Source organism: Passer domesticus, chromosome 5 (genome assembly GCF_036417665.1).
Source record: "Passer domesticus isolate bPasDom1 chromosome 5, bPasDom1.hap1, whole genome shotgun sequence".
Taxonomy (NCBI): Eukaryota; Metazoa; Chordata; class Aves; order Passeriformes; family Passeridae; genus Passer; species Passer domesticus.
This window is the reverse complement of record NC_087478.1, coordinates 34,753,727-34,773,654: the sequence shown is the minus strand read 5'-3', so window position 1 is coordinate 34,773,654 and position 19,928 is coordinate 34,753,727. Positions and strand designations below refer to the sequence as shown.

At 38.3% G+C, this 19,928-nt stretch overlaps 1 protein-coding gene across 1 annotated transcript in view; it reads right to left on the bottom strand.

Moving 5' to 3' along the window:
* Window positions 1–975: 975 nt before the first annotated feature.
* Window positions 976–19,928, bottom strand: part of TRHDE (thyrotropin releasing hormone degrading enzyme) — a 200,991-nt gene continuing 182,038 nt past the window's right edge. The window contains exons 16-19 of the mRNA XM_064419515.1: window positions 12,453–12,620; window positions 11,793–11,933; window positions 5,391–5,472; window positions 976–3,530 (exon numbers count right to left, since the gene is read on the bottom strand). Of these exons, the coding sequence (XP_064275585.1) occupies window positions 3,387–3,530; window positions 5,391–5,472; window positions 11,793–11,933; window positions 12,453–12,620 (535 nt within the window). The 3' untranslated portion in view covers window positions 976–3,386. The remainder of the gene's footprint in view (window positions 3,531–5,390; window positions 5,473–11,792; window positions 11,934–12,452; window positions 12,621–19,928) is intronic.

The following is a 19,928-nucleotide window of genomic DNA, read 5'->3' as shown; positions in this document are numbered from 1 at the left end:
ATGCATATGTCTTGTTATATGATTTAGGAAACCATATCAATTAATAACTACAAAGGATCCTGAGTCATACAAAGGCTGATTAGAGATTCTACCCTCATCAAATCTCTGTAAAATGACACCCATGTCCATGTCCACACAGCATTCACAGCATTTTGCACAATCTCCTCTCACTAGAAAGGACAAAGTCAAACACTGGATTAGAAAATGCTGAAAAGTACAGAGTATTTGGCTTCCTAATCACAATCCAAATCATAAAAATGAGGACCACCTTTAGACATGGACAAGGGAAGAAAAAGACTGATAAAAGAGAAAGAAAATCAATATGATAAATAGATTTTTCTATGCAGGTTGTATTAGAACTTTCCATGAGGAATCAAGTATTCTTTAACACACAGCTGTGTGAAACTTCTTTAAAAACGTTTTATAAAGATGTTTAATAAAATTCAGAATGTTTGAATATTGCAGAAAACAATTATGGGATTTTTAGATTTAATCCATTTAAATTTAATCCTGATTCAGTGTGAAACAGCAAAATACAAAATATAGAAAATAAAATAATAGAGAATTATAATGGAAAGGCCAGTTCAACCTTAGAGCAATAATACTAATATTATTAGAATACAACAATTATAAGCAACACATCAACAGGTATGTATAATGTATACACTTAGGACTTGATATCTGTGGTAGACCAGTTGCTCAAGGCCACTAAAATATCAATTTACATCCAACACCAGCTAAATGTGCAAGAAATTCAATCCAAATGAGTAAGAGTGGGAATTTCTGTGCACTGTGTAGAGCACATGGGCTGTAATGAACTTTTGACTTTGGAATATATTGTTATCAGTGGGAAGACCAGAATCTTTTATGTGCAACTTGCAAGGTATGTGGTTCAATCTGCGGTTCTGGAAAAGAAAAGTCATGAAAGACAATACTGAATAAAATTGTAAAGGTACAGACCATTTCACACTCTGAAATCCTCCAAGCAATTCATATTTGAGGGCTTGGCTTTCTGTACACTCTTTGGATATCACAATTTTGGCCTTCATTACAGGGTAGAGGTTATATTGAATAGTATTTGGCTTGCATTTTTATTATAAAAAAAAAAGTCTGCATGTGATTTTTCTCTGTAGAAATTAAAAATGTGATGCTACATACTGGCATTAAGGTTGAGTTTGGTCGACCGCATAAAATAATACTTTTAACTTTTAAATGCCTTTCATAAGAAGATATTCAAGTGCTTTGCTAACATTAGTCAAGCCTCACAACACCCCTGTGAGGTAGGTAAAATACAAAGGAGGAGGAGGATTTCACTCAGCTCTGACATGATAATGTCTCTGGGCAGCAGGTTCACTAGCACTGCAACATAGCATAAAGGTTTACGGCTTACTATAAGGCAAAGAGTTAACAGTACAAGAGCACAGGATTCCCTCTTCTTTTGGTTACACGAGAGTCAAGCTAATGTGCTACACAGCACTGAACAGCTGAACAAATGCCCACACAAGGATTTCATGCACCCAACCCACAAACAACAGCCTCCGAAAGTAAAGGTCACACAATGACAGATGCAAGATCCGTACAACAGCTCTGTTAGGGGGTGGGTCTGCTAGTTTTTGAGGAGCAGAATTCCTTGGGAATGAGAGCCCAGAAAACAACACTGTCTCCACATAACTGTGAAAATATCTGAAGATGTTGGGTTTGGCTCTTTTCACACTAATGTTTCAAGTCACAACTCACTGGGGATAAGCAACTGCCAAGTGTAAAGCATGCTGGCTAATTTCCATCCCTTGTGAGGGCAACAACCAGATAGAATGGCTGCTCTCTGCTTTGGTGGGCCATGTGTTCCCAATGCACACAGCCACTATGTGGTCAGATGGTTGGGATAGGTTGGGATGGGACAAAAACACTGCCCCACATCTACATTCTACCTCTGAAGCCGCTGCAATCTGACTCTTGAAAACTGTTTTCTTGTGGCTTTTTCTTCCACAGTGTCAACATGAGAGAGTATTTGGCCCCCAGCAGTTTTATCCTCAGCATTTAGCTTCAGAGTGCAGATAAGTCATTGTACAATTCCACTGTGTCACTGATCTTTCAGATTAAGGATTGAGAAGAAACAAACATGATTAAGAAAAATGTCATTCATGAACAATAGTCTATGTGAAGTACAAGGGAACAGAAAGAAAACCATGTTCTTAGTATTAGTCAGTACAAATGAACACATGTACACCCCTCTCACTTTCTCCATATTTCACTTTTCAATGATGGCATAAATAGTACATTCCATATTTGCAGAAGTATTGCCCATATAGAGAATCTGACCTATCATAATAAATCACTACAGAGACTGGTCTACCACATGAAAGACAGCCCTCTTGAGTAATTTTAAGTCTTTGCATGCAAGATATTCTCCTTTTTTTCTAATTTTCATTTGAATCTTATGTTTATTTATAATACTTGTGTACTATGAGCTAAAAAACTTACTACTGCACAGGCTGGGTGACCTGGGTAATCCATTGTGAGTTTCAGTGCCTTGTAAAGTAGCTGAGAAGAGGTGGTTAATGGATTCTGTGATATCAATGCAAAGCTCCTGCCCCAGCACACGTTCACAGTTGAAACTACACTGTTTCACTGATCAGCAGTGAACGAATGTATATTACTGTAATGTAATGATGATGTCCTTCTCATTTTCTCTCTCTAACCCTGCTCCTCACCCTTTTCTCTTTCTCCTCTCACTATTCTGCTTATTTAAATAAAGGAATATGGAAATTGCAGATACAACTGGTAACTCAAAAACTGAGCTGGCATCTTTGCAATCATTAAGAGACAATCTGAGTGGTAGACAAACTGGCAGCAAGTGGGAAAGTTGATTTTACATCTCATACCACCCCAAGCTGGAAGCCTTCTGCATTTCCTTTTCCTTGCTTTCCTTTTGTTCATTGAAATAGTGATTGTCATAGAGTCTTTGTGCTTTGTATAATGCCCAACTTTGATGTAACCAGAACTCACATACAAAATGTGGCTGTTGTACATAAGCATGCTAAAATACAGGCAGAGACAGTACAAGCATGCACAAAATAGTCTTTGAAGGATTTTTTGTTTGTTTTTTTCCTGACATTTACATGCACCACTTAATATCATGTTTGGTTGTGTACATTGAGGACTGGGTTTCACAAGCATTCATGATCTTCTCTTCTGAAAATCTTCTTGACAATTTCACAAGATTTCAGTGTAAAAAAGAAAAATCCACAATGAAAAAAATAATAAACAAAAAGCCCCTTATCCCTGCAATCTGATCTTGTCTTCATGATTTCCATGTTGAACACTTTTAAAATGTCTCCTTTTCCTCTTGCAGTGAGTCATGTTAAATGACTGGCTAAAAAGACAGATTACTGTGTCAAGGATTTTCTTAGCCACTGGAACAGTTCTTCCTTATAAAGCCTTTGCCACCGCACATTGGCTTCCACTGTTTCCACAGCGCGAGAGAAAGAGACAGCAGCTCCCCCTTCATAACTCTTTATAAAGTTCTTTAGCTGGAAATGCAAGTTAACAAGTTAAATTTGCAGCAACTAAAGAAAGAAAGTATTTCCAGTGCATACAAATAAGGCAGCCGTTTAGGACAAACTTCCACAATCAATGTAGAAGTAAATGCAGTATCAGGTAGAAAGATTTAATAGGAAATATATTAAGACAGCAAACTGTCAATTAGATGTGATGCAATTGCTTCACATTGCACTGGAAGATATTGATATGTCAGTGCTGGATCACATTAATATAATTACCTCCTTCCATCCTGCAGCTCAATTGCTGCACTGCGTAGATGGCTGCTCTAAACTTTTATTTGTACCTAAGAAACCAAACTGGAAGCACTGGAATTGCTTCTAATTAAGGTTTATATGCAAATATCAGTAGAAGGCAGTACTGATGCCCTCTGGTTTTACCAAGCTTCAAAACACATTAATTTTATTTTGATGTGCAGATCCCTTTTGGTTATATAATAGAGGTCAGTTGCTGAAAAAAGGAAGGGATAGTTACAGTGAGAAGAGAATAGCAAAATAACAAGTGGGCATGCATTTGATAGTCTTTGAATGCCTGAAACACACTCCTTCCCTTACATGAAAACTTTGATCATTTTTTCTGCAGACTGAAAAGGCTCTTACTCTCTTCTTATGTATACTCAAAGTATAGCACCAGCACTTGGATTGCTACAACCTGGTGCTGGCAGGTTTTCAATTATTGTTGTTCTTTCCAAGTGAGAACTGCAAGGCTGATCTACACAATAGTTTGCAGGTTATGCTGACTTGTACAAAATTAGATGGTTTTTAGCAACACTTATGAATAACTAGCTATTTTTTCCCCTGGTGACATCAAATTCATCTCAGTTTCTAAGCTTTGACTTCCAGCAACATCTCTGTGCCTCAGCTCAAAACTGAAAAGGTTGATTCTGCAACTGTCCCATCACAGTTAAAAGCATGACAGGGACCTGGAAACTATCAAAATCAGACACTTTACTGGATGTCTGTACTTTTTATACAAAATGTTTACAATACCAGTTTCTTTTAGGGAACTATAACCAGGCAGCTTACCAATCCTATCCTGAGGGTGGAAAATAAGAGTACAAAATGCTTCCTTGTGCAGGGCTGTAACTCAAATCTGAACAGTGTCATTTCCACCTGAGGGGAGGAAACCACTTGTGGCCTTTCCCTAAGCTACTGAGGCCACTAGACTTGAGTGCAGACAAATGGCCAGATGCAAAACATCAGAGCACAATCAGAGCTCAAGTAATGGTGGTTGTGCTGCATAAGAATCACTGTATCAATTTGGAGCAGCACTGAGTAGGTGCTAAACAGGGTGTAGCACAACTGCACAACTACCTCAGTCAGAACAGGTGTTAAGTTAAAATGAGAACCCTTTCCCAGCTAAATAAGTACAAATTATTGTGGCATCATTTGGCCAGCATATTCAGTTAGCAGATTTTCTCACATGAAAAATACTGTGAGAAAGAGAAAAACAGAGAACACATTGGCAGCTTCTACTTTCAACATTGATGTTTCCAAGGACTGCCCTCTACAGCATAAGTTAATGAAGACAGAAACGTCTCATCTTCAGTTTCTCAACCAACAGTCAAGAGAAAAAGACAAACCTTCATATCCAGCCGAGCACAAAGAACTGCCTGCACAGTCCCTCTCCTGACACCACCTCTACAGACTTGTGTGCTTTTGTGATCTGCTCCTCATCCTTGTGCTGCCCCACAGGTTGGTGCTACACAGGCAGTTGGGCCTTCAATGGCAGCAGACAGAACAGAGTTTCTGGGCAACTGTATTATTGTTCCTGTCCTGCTCCCTGCTTGCAACGAACACAGCCTCTCATGACAGAAGTAATTTAAAAATTACCTCTCTTAGTTCTCCTTCTGTGTTGAGGAATTCCGTGACCCCACTGACAAGCTTTGAATTCATAAATAATGCTTCTCCATACCTGCAAGGGCAAAAAGAAGATGTACAGAGAGTTACTGCAAGAGCCACATTAACTGAAAACTAGGAAGTAATTTTCTGTAATCAAGGGAGAAGGCTTGATTTTGGGATTGATTTTGGGGATCAAGAGAATAGCACTGAAACTGGGTATTGGTATTTCAGGCTGAAAACCTAGACTGAGACCTTCTTCTAGGCTGAAATGTTTGTAATTATTAAGTCAGATGCTATTAAGCACAATGGGTATAACTACAGGCACAGATGAGTGATCCAGAGGAGGAGAGAACCAAACCACCTCCTACTACATGGAACAGAGGGACAACTTCATGACAGTCTACAACTTCCTCATGAGGGGAAAAGGAGGGACAGGCACTGATCTCTTCTCTGTGCTGCCCAGTGACAGGACTGGAGAGAATGGCCTGAAGTTGTGTCAGGGGAGGTTTAGCCTGGATGTCAGGAAAAGGTTCTTCACCCAGAATATGGCTGGGCACCAGAACAGGCTCCCCAGGGAAGTGCTCACAGCACCAAACCTGTCTGAGTTGAAGCAGTGTTTGGACAATGCTCTTGGGCACACAGTGGGAATGGCCCTGTGCAGGGTCAGCGGCTGGACTCAATGATCCTTGTGGATCCCTTCCAACTCAGCTTATCCTGTGATTCTGTGAAATAAAGCTCAAAATACAGGTGCCAATGAAGGAGCAGAGCTGCAACTATGGAGAATTATTCTGAGGAACCCTTCAAGCTGTACCATTAAATCAGAATTTTTGATGTGCTGCAGCCTTCTCTGCATTTTGTATTCATCCATCTCATCTACATTACAAATAGCCTCTCAAAAACTGAACTGCATCAAATTTTCTTGTTCCAGTACCTGATAATTAAAATAAATAATGCTGATAGGAGTAATACTACCAAAATAATCCCCTGGGCCACAACGCAGCATTTCAAAGAACCAACCTGAAATGAAAATTTGAAAGCCTGGGCAAGGAATATTTAAAAGATATGCAGAAGCAATCAGGAATGACATTTGCAGGCGGTTGCTTTGAAACTGGCTGTTCAAATCCTGCTGTTCACTTGTTTTTCCACAAGTTTTTTTTCAATCCTCCAAATGAAGCACTATATCACTATTGACCAGATCACTCCTTAAATTTTACAAGTTTTTGGGGTTTGTTGTTTTGGGCTTAGGGTTTTTTCAGTCTCCAGCATGAATATAATTCCACTGAAACCAGAAGTAAGTCAAGTTAGATGTCATTCAGCATAGTAAAAGGCACTTGACAAATAATTACTCTTATCTATATCTGCACATATGTCCAAAGCAGTGTCTAGCTAATCTAAACATGACTGGTTTTAAGACAGGGAATCCAGATCTCCTATCAGACACGTGCAAGTATTACCAATAGACTTTACTGAAATTATGTTCATCTGGGGGAACAATTCAATTCATTGTCCACTTTTACAGACTGATTTATAGAAAGAGTTCAAAATTCAAAGTGAAATGAACCAGCACAGTCACAGCTTTCTGTTCTGCTTCTGTTAATCCCAAATTGATTACCCGCAAATGCTTAGGTACTCTAAGTCACAGTTCTTTCAAAGGCGAGAAAGAAAGAGAAGGAGAGCCAAAGCAGTAGGTATAGAAAGATGAGGAGGGAAGAGAACTAGGATCTCTTTGAGAAGATTCTGTTTTACGGAATGTTTACGCTATATTGCTTGTTATCTTCAGCTCTTGTGAGGAGAAACTCTGTTGGAGGTATTAAAAATCCTACTTCCTGACCACTAATAAATGAATCGTAAATGGCTATTTCAGCAAGTACATATCTTTTCCCAGAATTTCAGTCACACTGGCATATACAGACATCCAGAGGCAAACTATGGGAAGTAGGGATTTCATGGTATGTTAAGTACATTTAGACTTTCTAACAAAGCCCTTTATTATTACAGTCTCAGACATAATTGACTGTTTGGAAAACTGGAAGATCCTCTTGATGGGGTATTTTGACAAGGTTACCAATCCACTTAAGACAAGCAACATAAAAACAGCTACAGGGATTTTATTTTTCTTACAGTCTAGTGTAGCCACCACAGCCTACTGTAGCCACCTTCTTGCAAACAAGAACAGAATTCCTTCCACTAAAAATGATACCTTCATGCACACCTGTGCTGATTACTGCCCATTATGTATACTTGGTATGAAGTCAGCTATTTATAGCAATTTCTACATAAGCTCTGATGATAAAAAAGCTAGAAAAGACACCTTCCAAAACAGGATTTTGCAGGTGTGTGAAACATGAGAATAAATAGGAAAAGTGTCTGGTCTCACAAGCGTCAGTCTTTTCACCCTTCATAGGAAAGACAATGGCAGAAGAGAATCAGGGCCTTACATGCCTGAACTTCAGGGAAACATTCTGGAGACACAGACTCTCCGTTGCACCTTTCCTTCTGCAGCAGTAAACCCTCCAGTGCCCCACGTTTGTACAGGCTTTGCACTTTTACAATCTCTAGAGGCAGAATAGTCCATTTACTATGGACAGATATAAATGCCTTCCCAAATATTGTCAAGTTCCCAAATTCTGACAAATGATTCAGCACTTGAGAGTGAAGGAATTCTTATAGGCATCTGATGTATTAAATTTTCACACACTGACACGTGCTCATGGGATGAAAATGCTTTAGGAGACAAGGTAGTGCATGCTCAGGTAACATGAAGTCAAGCGTAGTATTTTCAATTCTCTTTTTCAGAGCTGTAGCACAGATTAGTCCCACAGATTTCTTACTAAAGACTTGTTAGGCACCTCAATTTTTAAGTCACCTATGTAAATTATATGAGTGACTTTGAAGAAGTTATACATCATCAATGTTCTGGACAATGTGAATACAAGCATACTGTAAAATATGAAGGATTAACAATATTTTGTGGCAATTCTAACTCCTTGACATGCTATGTTTAAAAGTAAGAGGAAATAGAGTTGTAATTTAAGCTATTTCACTTTACTATCTGAAACATCAATACTTTTTATACTAAATTAAATGGAAAATACCGCTGAGATATCACCTTATTAAACTAATGTTTCCTACAAAGTACTTTAAATTTGAATCAAATTAAATAATAAATTATAATTGTAAAAAAAGGATGACTTGAATCATAGGATCCTAGAAAACTTGGGGTTGGAAGTAACATCCAGTTCCAATCCCCCTGCTATGGGCAGGGACACCTTTCACTAGACCAGATAGCCCAAAGTCCTATCCAACAACACCTCATCACCCTCACAGTACAGGAATTCTTCCTACTATCTAATCTGAACCTGCCCTCTTTCAGTTTGCAGGTATTTCCCCTTGCCTTATCACCGCATGCCCTTGTAAAAAGTCCCCCTTTAGCTTTCCTGTAAGGACCCTTTAGGTACTGGAAGGTGCTATAATGTCTCCCCAGAGCCTTCTGTTCCCCAGACTGTACATTCCCAATTCTCTCAACCTGTCTTCATAGGTCAGATACACCAGGTGTCATATCACCTTTGTGACTGTCCTTGGCACTTGCTCCAAGAAGTGCATGCTCTTCTTGAACCATAATTCCACAATAAGGCTTGTATTTTTAAAGTGCAGTAGTGTGGTAAGCTCAAGTCAGAAACCTAATCATAGAATCACAGAACATTAAGGGATTAGAATGAACTTTAAAGATCATCCAGACCCAACCCTCACCCCTCCATGTGCAGGGACACCTCCTGCTAGACCAGGTTGCTCAAGGCCTTATCCAACCTGGCTTTGAACCCTGCCAAGGGATGGGGTATTCACAATCTCCCTGGACAACCAGTTCCAGTGTCTCATCATTCCTCCCTGTCCTATCACTACAGTTCTTGATGAAGACTCCCCCTCTGGCTTCATGATAGGCCCCTTCAGATAGTGGAAAGTTGCTATTAGGTCTCCATACAACCTTCTCTTCTCTGGACTGAACAGCCCCAAGTTCCTCAGCCTATCTTTGTAGGAGAGGTGTTCCAGTCCTCTTACCAACTTTATGGCCTTCCTTGCTGCAGCAGCTCCGTGTCCTTCATACTCTGGGGACACTTGAAGAGCACACAGTGCTGCAGGTGGGGTATCACCAGAGCAGAGCAGAGGGGCAGAATCCCCTGCCCTGCCCTGCTGACCTGCTTGGGATGCAGCCCAGGGTTGGCTTTCTGGGTTATGAATAGACATGGCCAAGTCATGCTGAAGTTTTTCATCAATCATCACCTCCAAGTCCTTCTCTTCAGGGCTGCTCTAAGATCACTTCTCTGCCCAGTCTGGGTGTGGCTGAGCCTGGGAGTGCCGTGACCGAGGTGTAGGACCTTGCATGTTATCGTGTCACTGTTTCACAGTTAGGGGCAAGGTATTAATTAGTCTGAGTCTACTCTCTCAAAGTCTCATCTAAAAGGTTCTAATCTATGATTACAAAACAACATTACCTTTATTACATAACATGTACGTACAGCTTGCATTAACTATTTAATTTCACTGCACTGAATCTTTTGGTGATCAAAAGAAATTCAACTGGATGTCACATTTAGAAAAAGCAACTGCTACAATATTTTTGGTGGATCTGACTTGTGTTTGGAGATCAAACTGAATGAAGGTAACACAAAGAGAGTGTCGAGCAAAAAGACAAACTGTCTGTTATTTTCATTTTAAAAAGGACAATAACAGGTCTTTGATGAGGTCTTACTGATTGTTATGAATTCAGATTACACAGTGATGCACCCCAAGCAAGTGAAATAAATACACCTCAATTCTAGGTGAAGTTAAGCTATTTTAAATTATAACCCAAAAGATTTGGCATGTGGCACAGTTTTTTAAATATTTTCTATTTGTCTACACTGCTTAACATTGTCCACATCTAAAATCACAGGTGTTAGCCAGGTTGTCAGACAAATATACTTACTAAGGCAGGACACAACTGCAGCATATGTGTTTGTTGCAATACAGATCATGATGGCTTCATGCCTAAACTCTGGATAAATCCCTGGAGGAGCCTGAAAAATTATTTGCTATCTGAACTGGCTTGTGTAATAGTAATATATCTGCCATCCAGTTTCTGTCTAAAAGTCCATTTCCTGGAATAATAACACCAGAAGCAGAGAATTCTTAATTTTTAAACTCTTCAGCACTCTTAGAGCTTTTTTGGAAATGGCTTTCAAGAAGTATGCTCCTGCAATAAAAACTTCCAAAACCAATTCCAACTCAAACCTATTTTCCCAGATGAACTTCTTCTAAAATCTCACTATACTACTAAGTATTATCCAAAACAGCATGAACAATTTTCTGAATTTTTAGGAAAACTAAACTCACTGTCTGAGTTGCTTTGACTCTTACTTTGATGCTGTGAAACCTCTAGGAAATTTGTACCTGTATTCATCAGGCACTGGGATTTAGTTGCTTAAACACAGCACCTTAAATATACCATTTCAAATATTCTGTGGTACAATAGTTGGCTTCTCACAAGTCCAGAATAGAACAGATCTGTAATGCCTCTCCTGCCAACACCAAAGGTGTGACCTGGCATGGGATGCCTTAAAATCTTGGACACCTGCCTCTGAGAATCTGAATCTCATCCAAGTTGTGGTCCTTTTTAATCTGTATCAGATGAGCTGCTGTGCAATCTTTCAGGCCCTCAGGCTGTCCCTGAAGAACTACAGAAATTTGTGATCATTGAATTAATATCAAAATCTTCATCAAAAGAGGATTTTAAAATGTTGACTGGTCTTCAGAGTAGGAGCATGTAGCATTTGTTCAAAGAGAAAGAGAAGCAGGTATAAGGAGCAACCTTGTCTCCTTTCTGTCCATCTATTTTTAATTCAAAATGCTGCTCCTCTATTACTTGAAACTCACCTAAAATACAGAGTGGAAAGACAGGGGATGACACTATATTAACATCCTTTTGAAAATGAAATGTTTCAAAATGTGCATTTTTTCCACAGCTGAAATAATTTTTTTGAAAAGAGTATTTTTTCTATCCAACTTTAAACAAGAAAAATTCCTCTGGAAACTGCCATTTTTTCCTCTGTGCAAAAATAGGACTGCAGCACTTGACATATAGATAAAATTCATTATCATAAGCACAGACACAATACACTAATATATATACAGATGATTGCTAAGAGACAAATGTCTCTATGCGTGTGTGTGATAATCCATGAATAAATGCATTTATGACTCATATGTAGCTATTTCATATTTAGAGACATCTCTATTTATGGATTAAAAGAGAATGGACTAGATTCAGGAACTTACATAAATACACACCTATACAATACTTACACAAATTACATGAAGATAAGAAAATGAAAATAAATGAAGAATTATTATCTTTACCTAGCATTCAGTATTTTCCATTTTTCTCTGAAAAACTTCCAAGCAAGATCCCTTCCATGTGGATTTCGAGCTACGTGGATTATCACATCAATTGCATCCTGATCCAGGACAACTTCAGAGTTGAGAGACAAATTCAAAAGTCTAGTGGGAGAAACAACATTTAGTTTCACAAACACATTGTCTAACATCAGTCCATCTGGAACTCTTGGAAGAAAAAGATAATTGCTGAATTGTTTAAGTCTTCAAGTGAGTTCAGTGGTTTATTTCTATGACTCCAAAGATTGGACACATCTAGGAATCAGAAAAATCCTGAGGTAAAAAGATTTCAGTAAAAGCTGAGTGCAACTTTACATGTGCACTTTTATAAAATTTGTTAGATCAGAATGGTCAAGACATGGTAAATAAAGGACATGGTAACAAAAAATACTGATAATTATTACAGGATTTTAAACATTTCTAATGAACAAAGGAAAATCTGGAACTGAAAACATAACGTGTCAATTTTCATATGCATTAATGCAAAAGTGTAAGATGGTTTAAACACACAGTAAGCCTGTACTTGAAAAGCAAATTTCTGTCCTTTAGATGAAAGCTCAAGTGATGATCCATAACTGTTGAAGTGATTACTAGTAACAGATTCAAATATAGAATATTTTTTACCTGTTGAGCAAGTTTCTGTCATCGCTGCAAGTTAAGGCTTCTAATAGTATTTTCTTCTCAGACACTGCTGTGGTAGAATGAAATTTCATCCAAATGAACTCCCATACATCTTCATCCATCAGTGAAACTCCTGTACAGTAGACAATGTCTCTCACATTGAGTGGGATTCTACAAGAGAAATCAGTATTAAGATTCTGGTAAACAAGCAGTCTCCTGATATTTGACACAAAGGAGGACCATTTCTGAGACTTCAAAATTATTGTCCAACAGTAATGGGTTTTTTTGAAAATTACATTTGCTTCTCTTTACTGCCACCAACATCTTCCAGACCATCCTAATGGGATTTCTAAAGGGTAGCACGTGCTTGCCATTTTCTTCATAACACCATCATGTTGTCAAAAGACTCTAAAATATGATCATATAGTTCCTCAACTCACAATGTGCCACAAAACCTACAGGTAGCATAAGCTCTCCAAATTAGTATGGGACCTTATCACTGTTGCTGGGCTCTGTGCCAAATCTGCTCTTCTTGTCCTTTGCACTGTTTTACAATAGGACCTGAGCAGCCAGAAACTCCTCCTTGCTTGGGCTGGAAAGTGCTTTTCTTCATATAATAACATACCATAAGAAAGGATGTGCTGTGGCAATGATACTTAAACATGATATTGTCAGGAGTGAGGAAAACAGAAAGATCTGGTTGTTTGGGGTTTTTTTAGCATATAATACCAGTACAAAACCAGCTGTGCCATAGAGAACTGTAATTACTGCTAAATTAATATCAACTCAAACTACAATTAAATTACCAAATTCAGACCTAGTATATATATAGTACATGCATATTTACAGTGTTCTTCCAAAAAGGTCTCAGCTGGGCTTTCAATTTCCTACCTTGCTTATGTTTCCTACACAAGCATAGAAGCTGAAACATTTATACCACTGTCCCATAAATTCAGGTAGGAAGTGTGGGCTGGAAGGACTGTCACTCTGTGTTTGGCTAGTACAGACACAGCAGCAATGTACCTAGAAGTGGATGTCTAACCCCAGAATTGACAGCACTCCTCACTTTCAAAATTTACAGTAAAACATATCAATTCAATGGGCTTTCCCAGCTAGCCATTTTTTACATTCTAAGGGCCAACACCAGCAATTTTAGCAGCAGTGTAGTCAGTAAGCACAGGATTATTTGCATCTCTGGGAAGGAAGGAGACCTTAGAGGATGGAGCTGATCCCATGATCATAGCCTAAATGTCACCATTTTCCTTGCTAAGAAAACTCTACTGCCAACAAATCAGTAGTAGTATACTTGCAGTGCTGCAGATCTAATCAAAATCATCCAATCAACTGCTCCAGGGAAAGTTTAAGGTCTGCACCTATAAGCTAAGTAATTAGGAACATGTGAAAAAACTTAGCCCTTACAAACTGAGACATCGGATAAAAATACTGCTTTTAAAAGGCTTACCTTCAGAAACTACAAAATGTACAGCTATGAAACACTACAAACTACTCCTGTGAGAGGCTTGTAATCTACAGAGGCACTGTAGACAGGGGGGGTTCCTCTTGTGGGAATGAAAATTGCTTATGAAAATGCAAATATCCCCAAAGTAATTTCTCTTTAACTATTGCCCCTACAGAGACTCCTCTAATTGAATTTTGTCCATTTGTGGGGATTTTTGCTTTCTCAGTCATCCAGTCATTTTGGGTGTGTATTTTATCATTATCTAAATATCTGAAATCTCTCCAGTCTACAGGTTTTTTAGTATTATAGGTTCCTGGAAAATTGCAGTTCCAAGGCACTAGATCAGCATGTGGATGTTTGCCCCTTGTATTAACCGAGTCAAGTGGATAAAATTACCATTATTTTGGTACTGCTTGGGTTGTAACACTGCAGAACACATCCTGTTGTTAGTGAAACCTCATCTGTGCATTCAAGGCTGCTCTCATTTTTAAAGAGCTAATATGATTGATGCATACTTCAGAAGAATAAAAATAAAGGTTTAAGAGCATCACTTTAAATGGCTTTAATTTGAACACTGATCCAATTTATTAAACTTTATTTTTCTTGCATTAGAGATATGATGGTGAGAATGAAATATGTAGCTAGTCAAGCTCATTTAAAAATTAAACATTTTGGGAGAAAAAGTTAAAAATTAAACAGTTAGAAAAAATTAATTAAAATCGTGCTCTGCCTTTACAGGGATTTCTTTTTTTCAAGAGTGAATTATAAAGCTCTACAATGAACTAAGGATAATGTTCTAAGTCATAATTAATTGGTACACATTTGCTCCTATTTAAAGTATGTTCTAACAATTGAAGATACACTTATAAAATTGGACCATAATTATTTATCTTCTGGGGAAATTGTGTTCTAATTTTTTTAAATGTAAATGCACACAGTTTAGACAGTTCTTTGATTAAGCAACAAGTTTCAACACCATTTAGGGTTCTATTTGACAAAGAAAATTAATCAGGAACATTATTCTTATTTTTGCAACAATTTAACATTTAACTTAAGCATATTTTTCTTGATGACTATACTTATAATCTTGTTTAATAGGTTACAAGGCTCAGATAAGAAACAAGAATGAAGTATTAGTACTTTGTTGGCAGATCTGTAATACAGATTCTACTATAAAGAAGAGCACCATACAGCTGTTTTTTTAAAACTTCAATCCCAAATCTTATGCTCCCATTCTCTATTACAAACTCCAGGAGTCATGCAGCTGGCACCATTGTGCAGAAAGAGGAGGGGATGATCTCTGCCATAGCATATACCCAGTCTAAAGAGAGAGGGCAGAACTTCCCCTTGAAAACTGAGGTACAGAGCTGTGATGGACTTGACATTCAGGTGCCTGTCCCACCTCGAATTCAGGGGACATTAACTGAGGATGTGGCTACTCAAGGTGTCTGGGGCAAAGCAATGCTCAGTCCCTGTTCTGTGCTCCCAAGTTTCAGGTATCACATGGGTCTCACAGAGGCAGGCAGAGAATACATCATCCCTCAAGTGATGGTTTCTGCTATTGCTCCTTCCCATTCCTATTGCAGATTCCCCACAAGTGAATATGTAACCAGACTAGTCAAGCTCTTCAATACTGATTTTATTAACTGAGTGATGAGTTAAGCACTTCCTTGCAGCACCAATCCCTGAGTAGCTATGCCTTTGTCCATTCTGGACAGTTTTTGCAACAAAAATATGGTCATTTCTGATTAATTGTTTCGCAAAGTTGTGGAAAGATCATCCCCAAATGAGAACATTGGAGGTTAATCTATCTAAATTTTCAGGATTTCAAATTAATTACTGCTAATCCATAATCACTACATATAGGGTCACTTTAATGTGGTGACACACAGAAGCCAGAAGACAAAAACACTGCCTGAACCAGCTGCCCCATAATGCCCCATTTCACCTTTTACAAGATGATGTCCTCGCTCTATTTACACCCAGAAGGTCTTTCAGAGTGCTATGTCCTTGATGAACTCATGCACTCAACAGTGGTTTTTTCCTCCTTAAGTTTTATTGACTTGAGTGCAAGATTCTACTCAAATGTTGTAACAACCTATTAATTAGTAAATCACTTCAGCAGCATTGGCTCACATTAGCTGGCAAAGCTCCAGAAACATTTCAAAATGCATGAATAGCTATGCCTGATTTTTTTTCAGTAATTAAAGCTTCTAGGGGTTGCAAACACAGAAGAAGGGATTCACTTTATTTTTTTACATTTATCAGACACTCGTGTGTGAAAAAAAATTAAAATAACTCATTTCTTCATGTTTGCTGCTAACAATTTCCAAAAATAGCTGCTAGGCATCAATCCCTTGAAAGAACCCAGTGCTTCTTCCAAGAAACTAACAAAAGTAATTAACCTGTTGGCCATGTTCTCACAAATACTTATGTAGGCGGTTAAACTCAAGTAAATTTCTAAGTTGTTGCAAGACAGTAGCACTGCTGTGTCTATGTGAAACACAGAAATAAAATTATCTACCACAAGTAATTAGATAGAGAAATAAAGGAGGAAGAAAATGAAAGAAAAAATGCTTGTTTGGAAAAACTTTTGATTTTCTATCACCTAAGCCAGACTTCATTGAAATTACTTCAATTAATGACTGGTAATTTACAACTCCCTCAGATCTATGGGGAGATCTATTTGTTTATAGACATGCAACACACTCCTATACATGCCTGCAATTGTTTTTCTGGTAGCATTTCCACTGAGTTGTTAAAGGTGCCGGCAATTAAGCACACTGCCAGCTCAGGCAGGTGGATGGATATGAATCCTTTATTCCTTGTAGAGGAAATACAAAATCTGCATGATCAAATGTGGAGATTCACGATGCACAAATTTGGCTTATTGGTTATCACTGTCCTTCAAATTACGTGATGGAAGACATTTACTTCATTATTTACACCTTTCTTAAGATGATAAAGAATTAACCAATGTTCCAAAACATCACAGCAGCATAACAGAAGTGAAATGCCAAACAGTAGGCACTGAAAAAGCCCATATCTACATTATATTTTAAAAGATAAGATGAGGTTGTTTAGTATTAGTGTGCAGAGATGTAAGATCCTGATTTCATTACTTCATAACCAAAAGTGGTTCATTTGTAATGAAAACAACACACAGATGTGTTCTGACATGAAACCCACAGACAGAACAGGAAAGTAAATCTCCTCTTTTCAGGGATCTCTGGCCTGTAGCAGGCCACCTTGCTCCTCACAAGAGCTTATCTGTTGCTTGTTAACCAGCCAGATAACTAAAACAGGAATAGCTGTCTTGTAGTGAGTTCTTTTGGCACCACAGGGTTAACCGAGGTCCGGCAACTCACAACTGCCAATAAACATCTTAATGTTGATGTGAGATCTAGAAGGTAAGTTAGATTTCTCACTGACAGACACCTCACTTTACAAACTATAAAAAACTCACCAAACTCTCGCAAGGCAGAAATCCTCTACACATTCCATGGAAATGTGTGGAGTTTTTCCCATGAGTAGGGATGCTTGCTTCCCAGTTAGTCCCACTGAGACTGAGTGAAGGAATCTGTGTACATTGTCATTATTTCAGTGGTAAGTTACATTTGACTCCTAATCAATACTATACCTTTTTCTAGCTTTAATAGAGATACCTTGATGTCGTGCACGGCTCATGTCATGCTGTAATCTATGAGTAGTTCCTTTTATTTTTATACTGTGTAGTAAGTAACTCTGATTAAGATCTTTTGCCTTTTATCTCCTGTCTGTTTAATAAATAATTCATTTTATTAAAATAGATCTGATCTGCCATCCTTAGTACTTGCCAGCCAGAATAATTTCTTAATTGAAACTGTTGCCAAAATCTGAGGCTAAAACAGGACTTGTCTGAAGCTCAATGTCACTGGTCCTGTGACATGGCCCCACCTCAGCACTCCAAGATTTCTTGGAACAATCGGAATGGTTAGACCAGAACAGTTCTAAAAGATCTGTATTTGCATTTGGAATGGTCCATCAGTCTCTACTTCTCCTCATTCACAAAGACAGACAAATGCATACTTCATGAACCCATGGGTTACACAATGGGTAAGCCTAATTCAGTGCAACAGACTGCACTACTCACTGCAAACTCACCAAAACTGATCAGAGTGATTTTGACAGAAGATTAATAGTACAAATAGTAAAAAATGCATTCAAGCTAAAATCACTCCAAAGTGATAGATATGACATCAGCATCAGTAAAATGCATTTACTTTAGGTTTTCTAGGGGTATTACAGCAATTAATTAAGGTACTTTGTTTCCATGTAAATGATGGCAATAAATAGCAATGGTTCCATTTCTAAAGAAGTTTAAAATCAGAGCAAAAGAAAGTGGCTATGACTAGCTGGGGCCTTCCAACAGGTCCAATAACATCTCACAGAACATGTGCACATAACTGTGTCTGATGCAATACTATCATCTCCCACTGTTCAGTGCTGCATGTCAGCACAAGAACAGCGTCACCACAGCTCTACTAATAGAGTCAGAACTCCTTTTTAAGCTGAAGGCAAAATCAGCTGTCTCAAATCAAAGCAGCTCTCTCATATATTCATGTTTACACCATCCTGCTTAACTTTGCCCCAAGCAAGCATACATCCATAGTCAACTTTGCCAGCAGAAATGTATATGTGGCAACCTGTTATGGTAAGAGTAGCTTGAAGATAACTGTGCCTGCATCCACAGAGATGTTTGTAAAAACATGCTCATGTCTATGGGTAAGTTATGCTTTGAGCCATCATGGTCTGTATTTGAATATTACCCCCTGTTATCACCTGTTAGGAGTTTATATATTGCAGCTCTCCATGCATTCTTTCCCGAACTTCAGAAATACATGTTCACTCAACATATCCCAGGCAAGAAGTCTGAAAATGCTAATCCTCTTAGAAACATGTTTTTCTTTCAGAATAGATGCAGTGAAGGTTAAAGGGGTTAACAAGGCTGATTATTAAGCTCAGGCAGGCATTGAATGGTAATTTTGCTAATTTTTTAGGCTGAACTACAATGTTGTTATATCTAAGGAGTGTGAATAATGTATTTCTTCACACATGAAAGCTCCACAGGGATGAGCTCCGTTAAATGAAGGTATAAGCAAACATCTTTATTTTCAGCCAAGAGTAGCTTCTCTTGTACAACATTCTGCTCTTGACTGAATCCCAGTAACTTTACATTCTCAAACTACAAGGGAAATTTCAACATGGTTATATGTTTTCTACTCTGTATTCTTCTGAACATCAACATGAAAGTTTCAAGGCTTTCCATTGTTCCAGTACAGGAGCAGCATATATCCCAATTTAAGAGTGAAAATTATTATCACCATCAAGTCAGAAATAAATACAGCCATTCAAGCATTCAGCGATTTAAAAAATGAGTAAAATTACTTAAATTCATTGCTTACAATACTGCAGGACCTACTTTGAAGTCTAACCTCAGATCTTCAGTAGAAAGAATGATTGTTTTTTAAGAACTGCAAGGATTAAAGTATACCAATTCCTAAACCAGCAAAACAAGATGTCTCCTTACAATCTCTTCTGCTTCTGATGCTATGTGTTTGGTTTGCTCCTTGTACATACAAATTCCTTTCTCAGTTATGCTTCTTTTTTTCCATTGCATTTTGCCCTGAAAAATACCACCTAAAGTCCCTCGCACACTAAGTATTTCTGGTATTTCAGGCACTAAAGCCCCTTTTTCCTGAGATGAATGCTCTTTCATCTTTAGACTGGAGAGCTGTATCATTTCTCTCGCTAATGAAATAAATTCCAGAGGCTGAGCTGAAGCTCTAAGAAGAAAGTGTGTCACAGCATCTCAATACTGTCCCTAACACCTCACAGACAGGTCATCAGGTTGCTTTCTGCATTGGAAGATACAAGGCTGAGGTACTAAACCGAAGCACAGCAAGCTGCTGGAATCTCAGCACTACTGTTTGAAATGGTGTTGAAGAGCAGCTGTGCCAGAAAAGAAAAGGAGCAGTCAT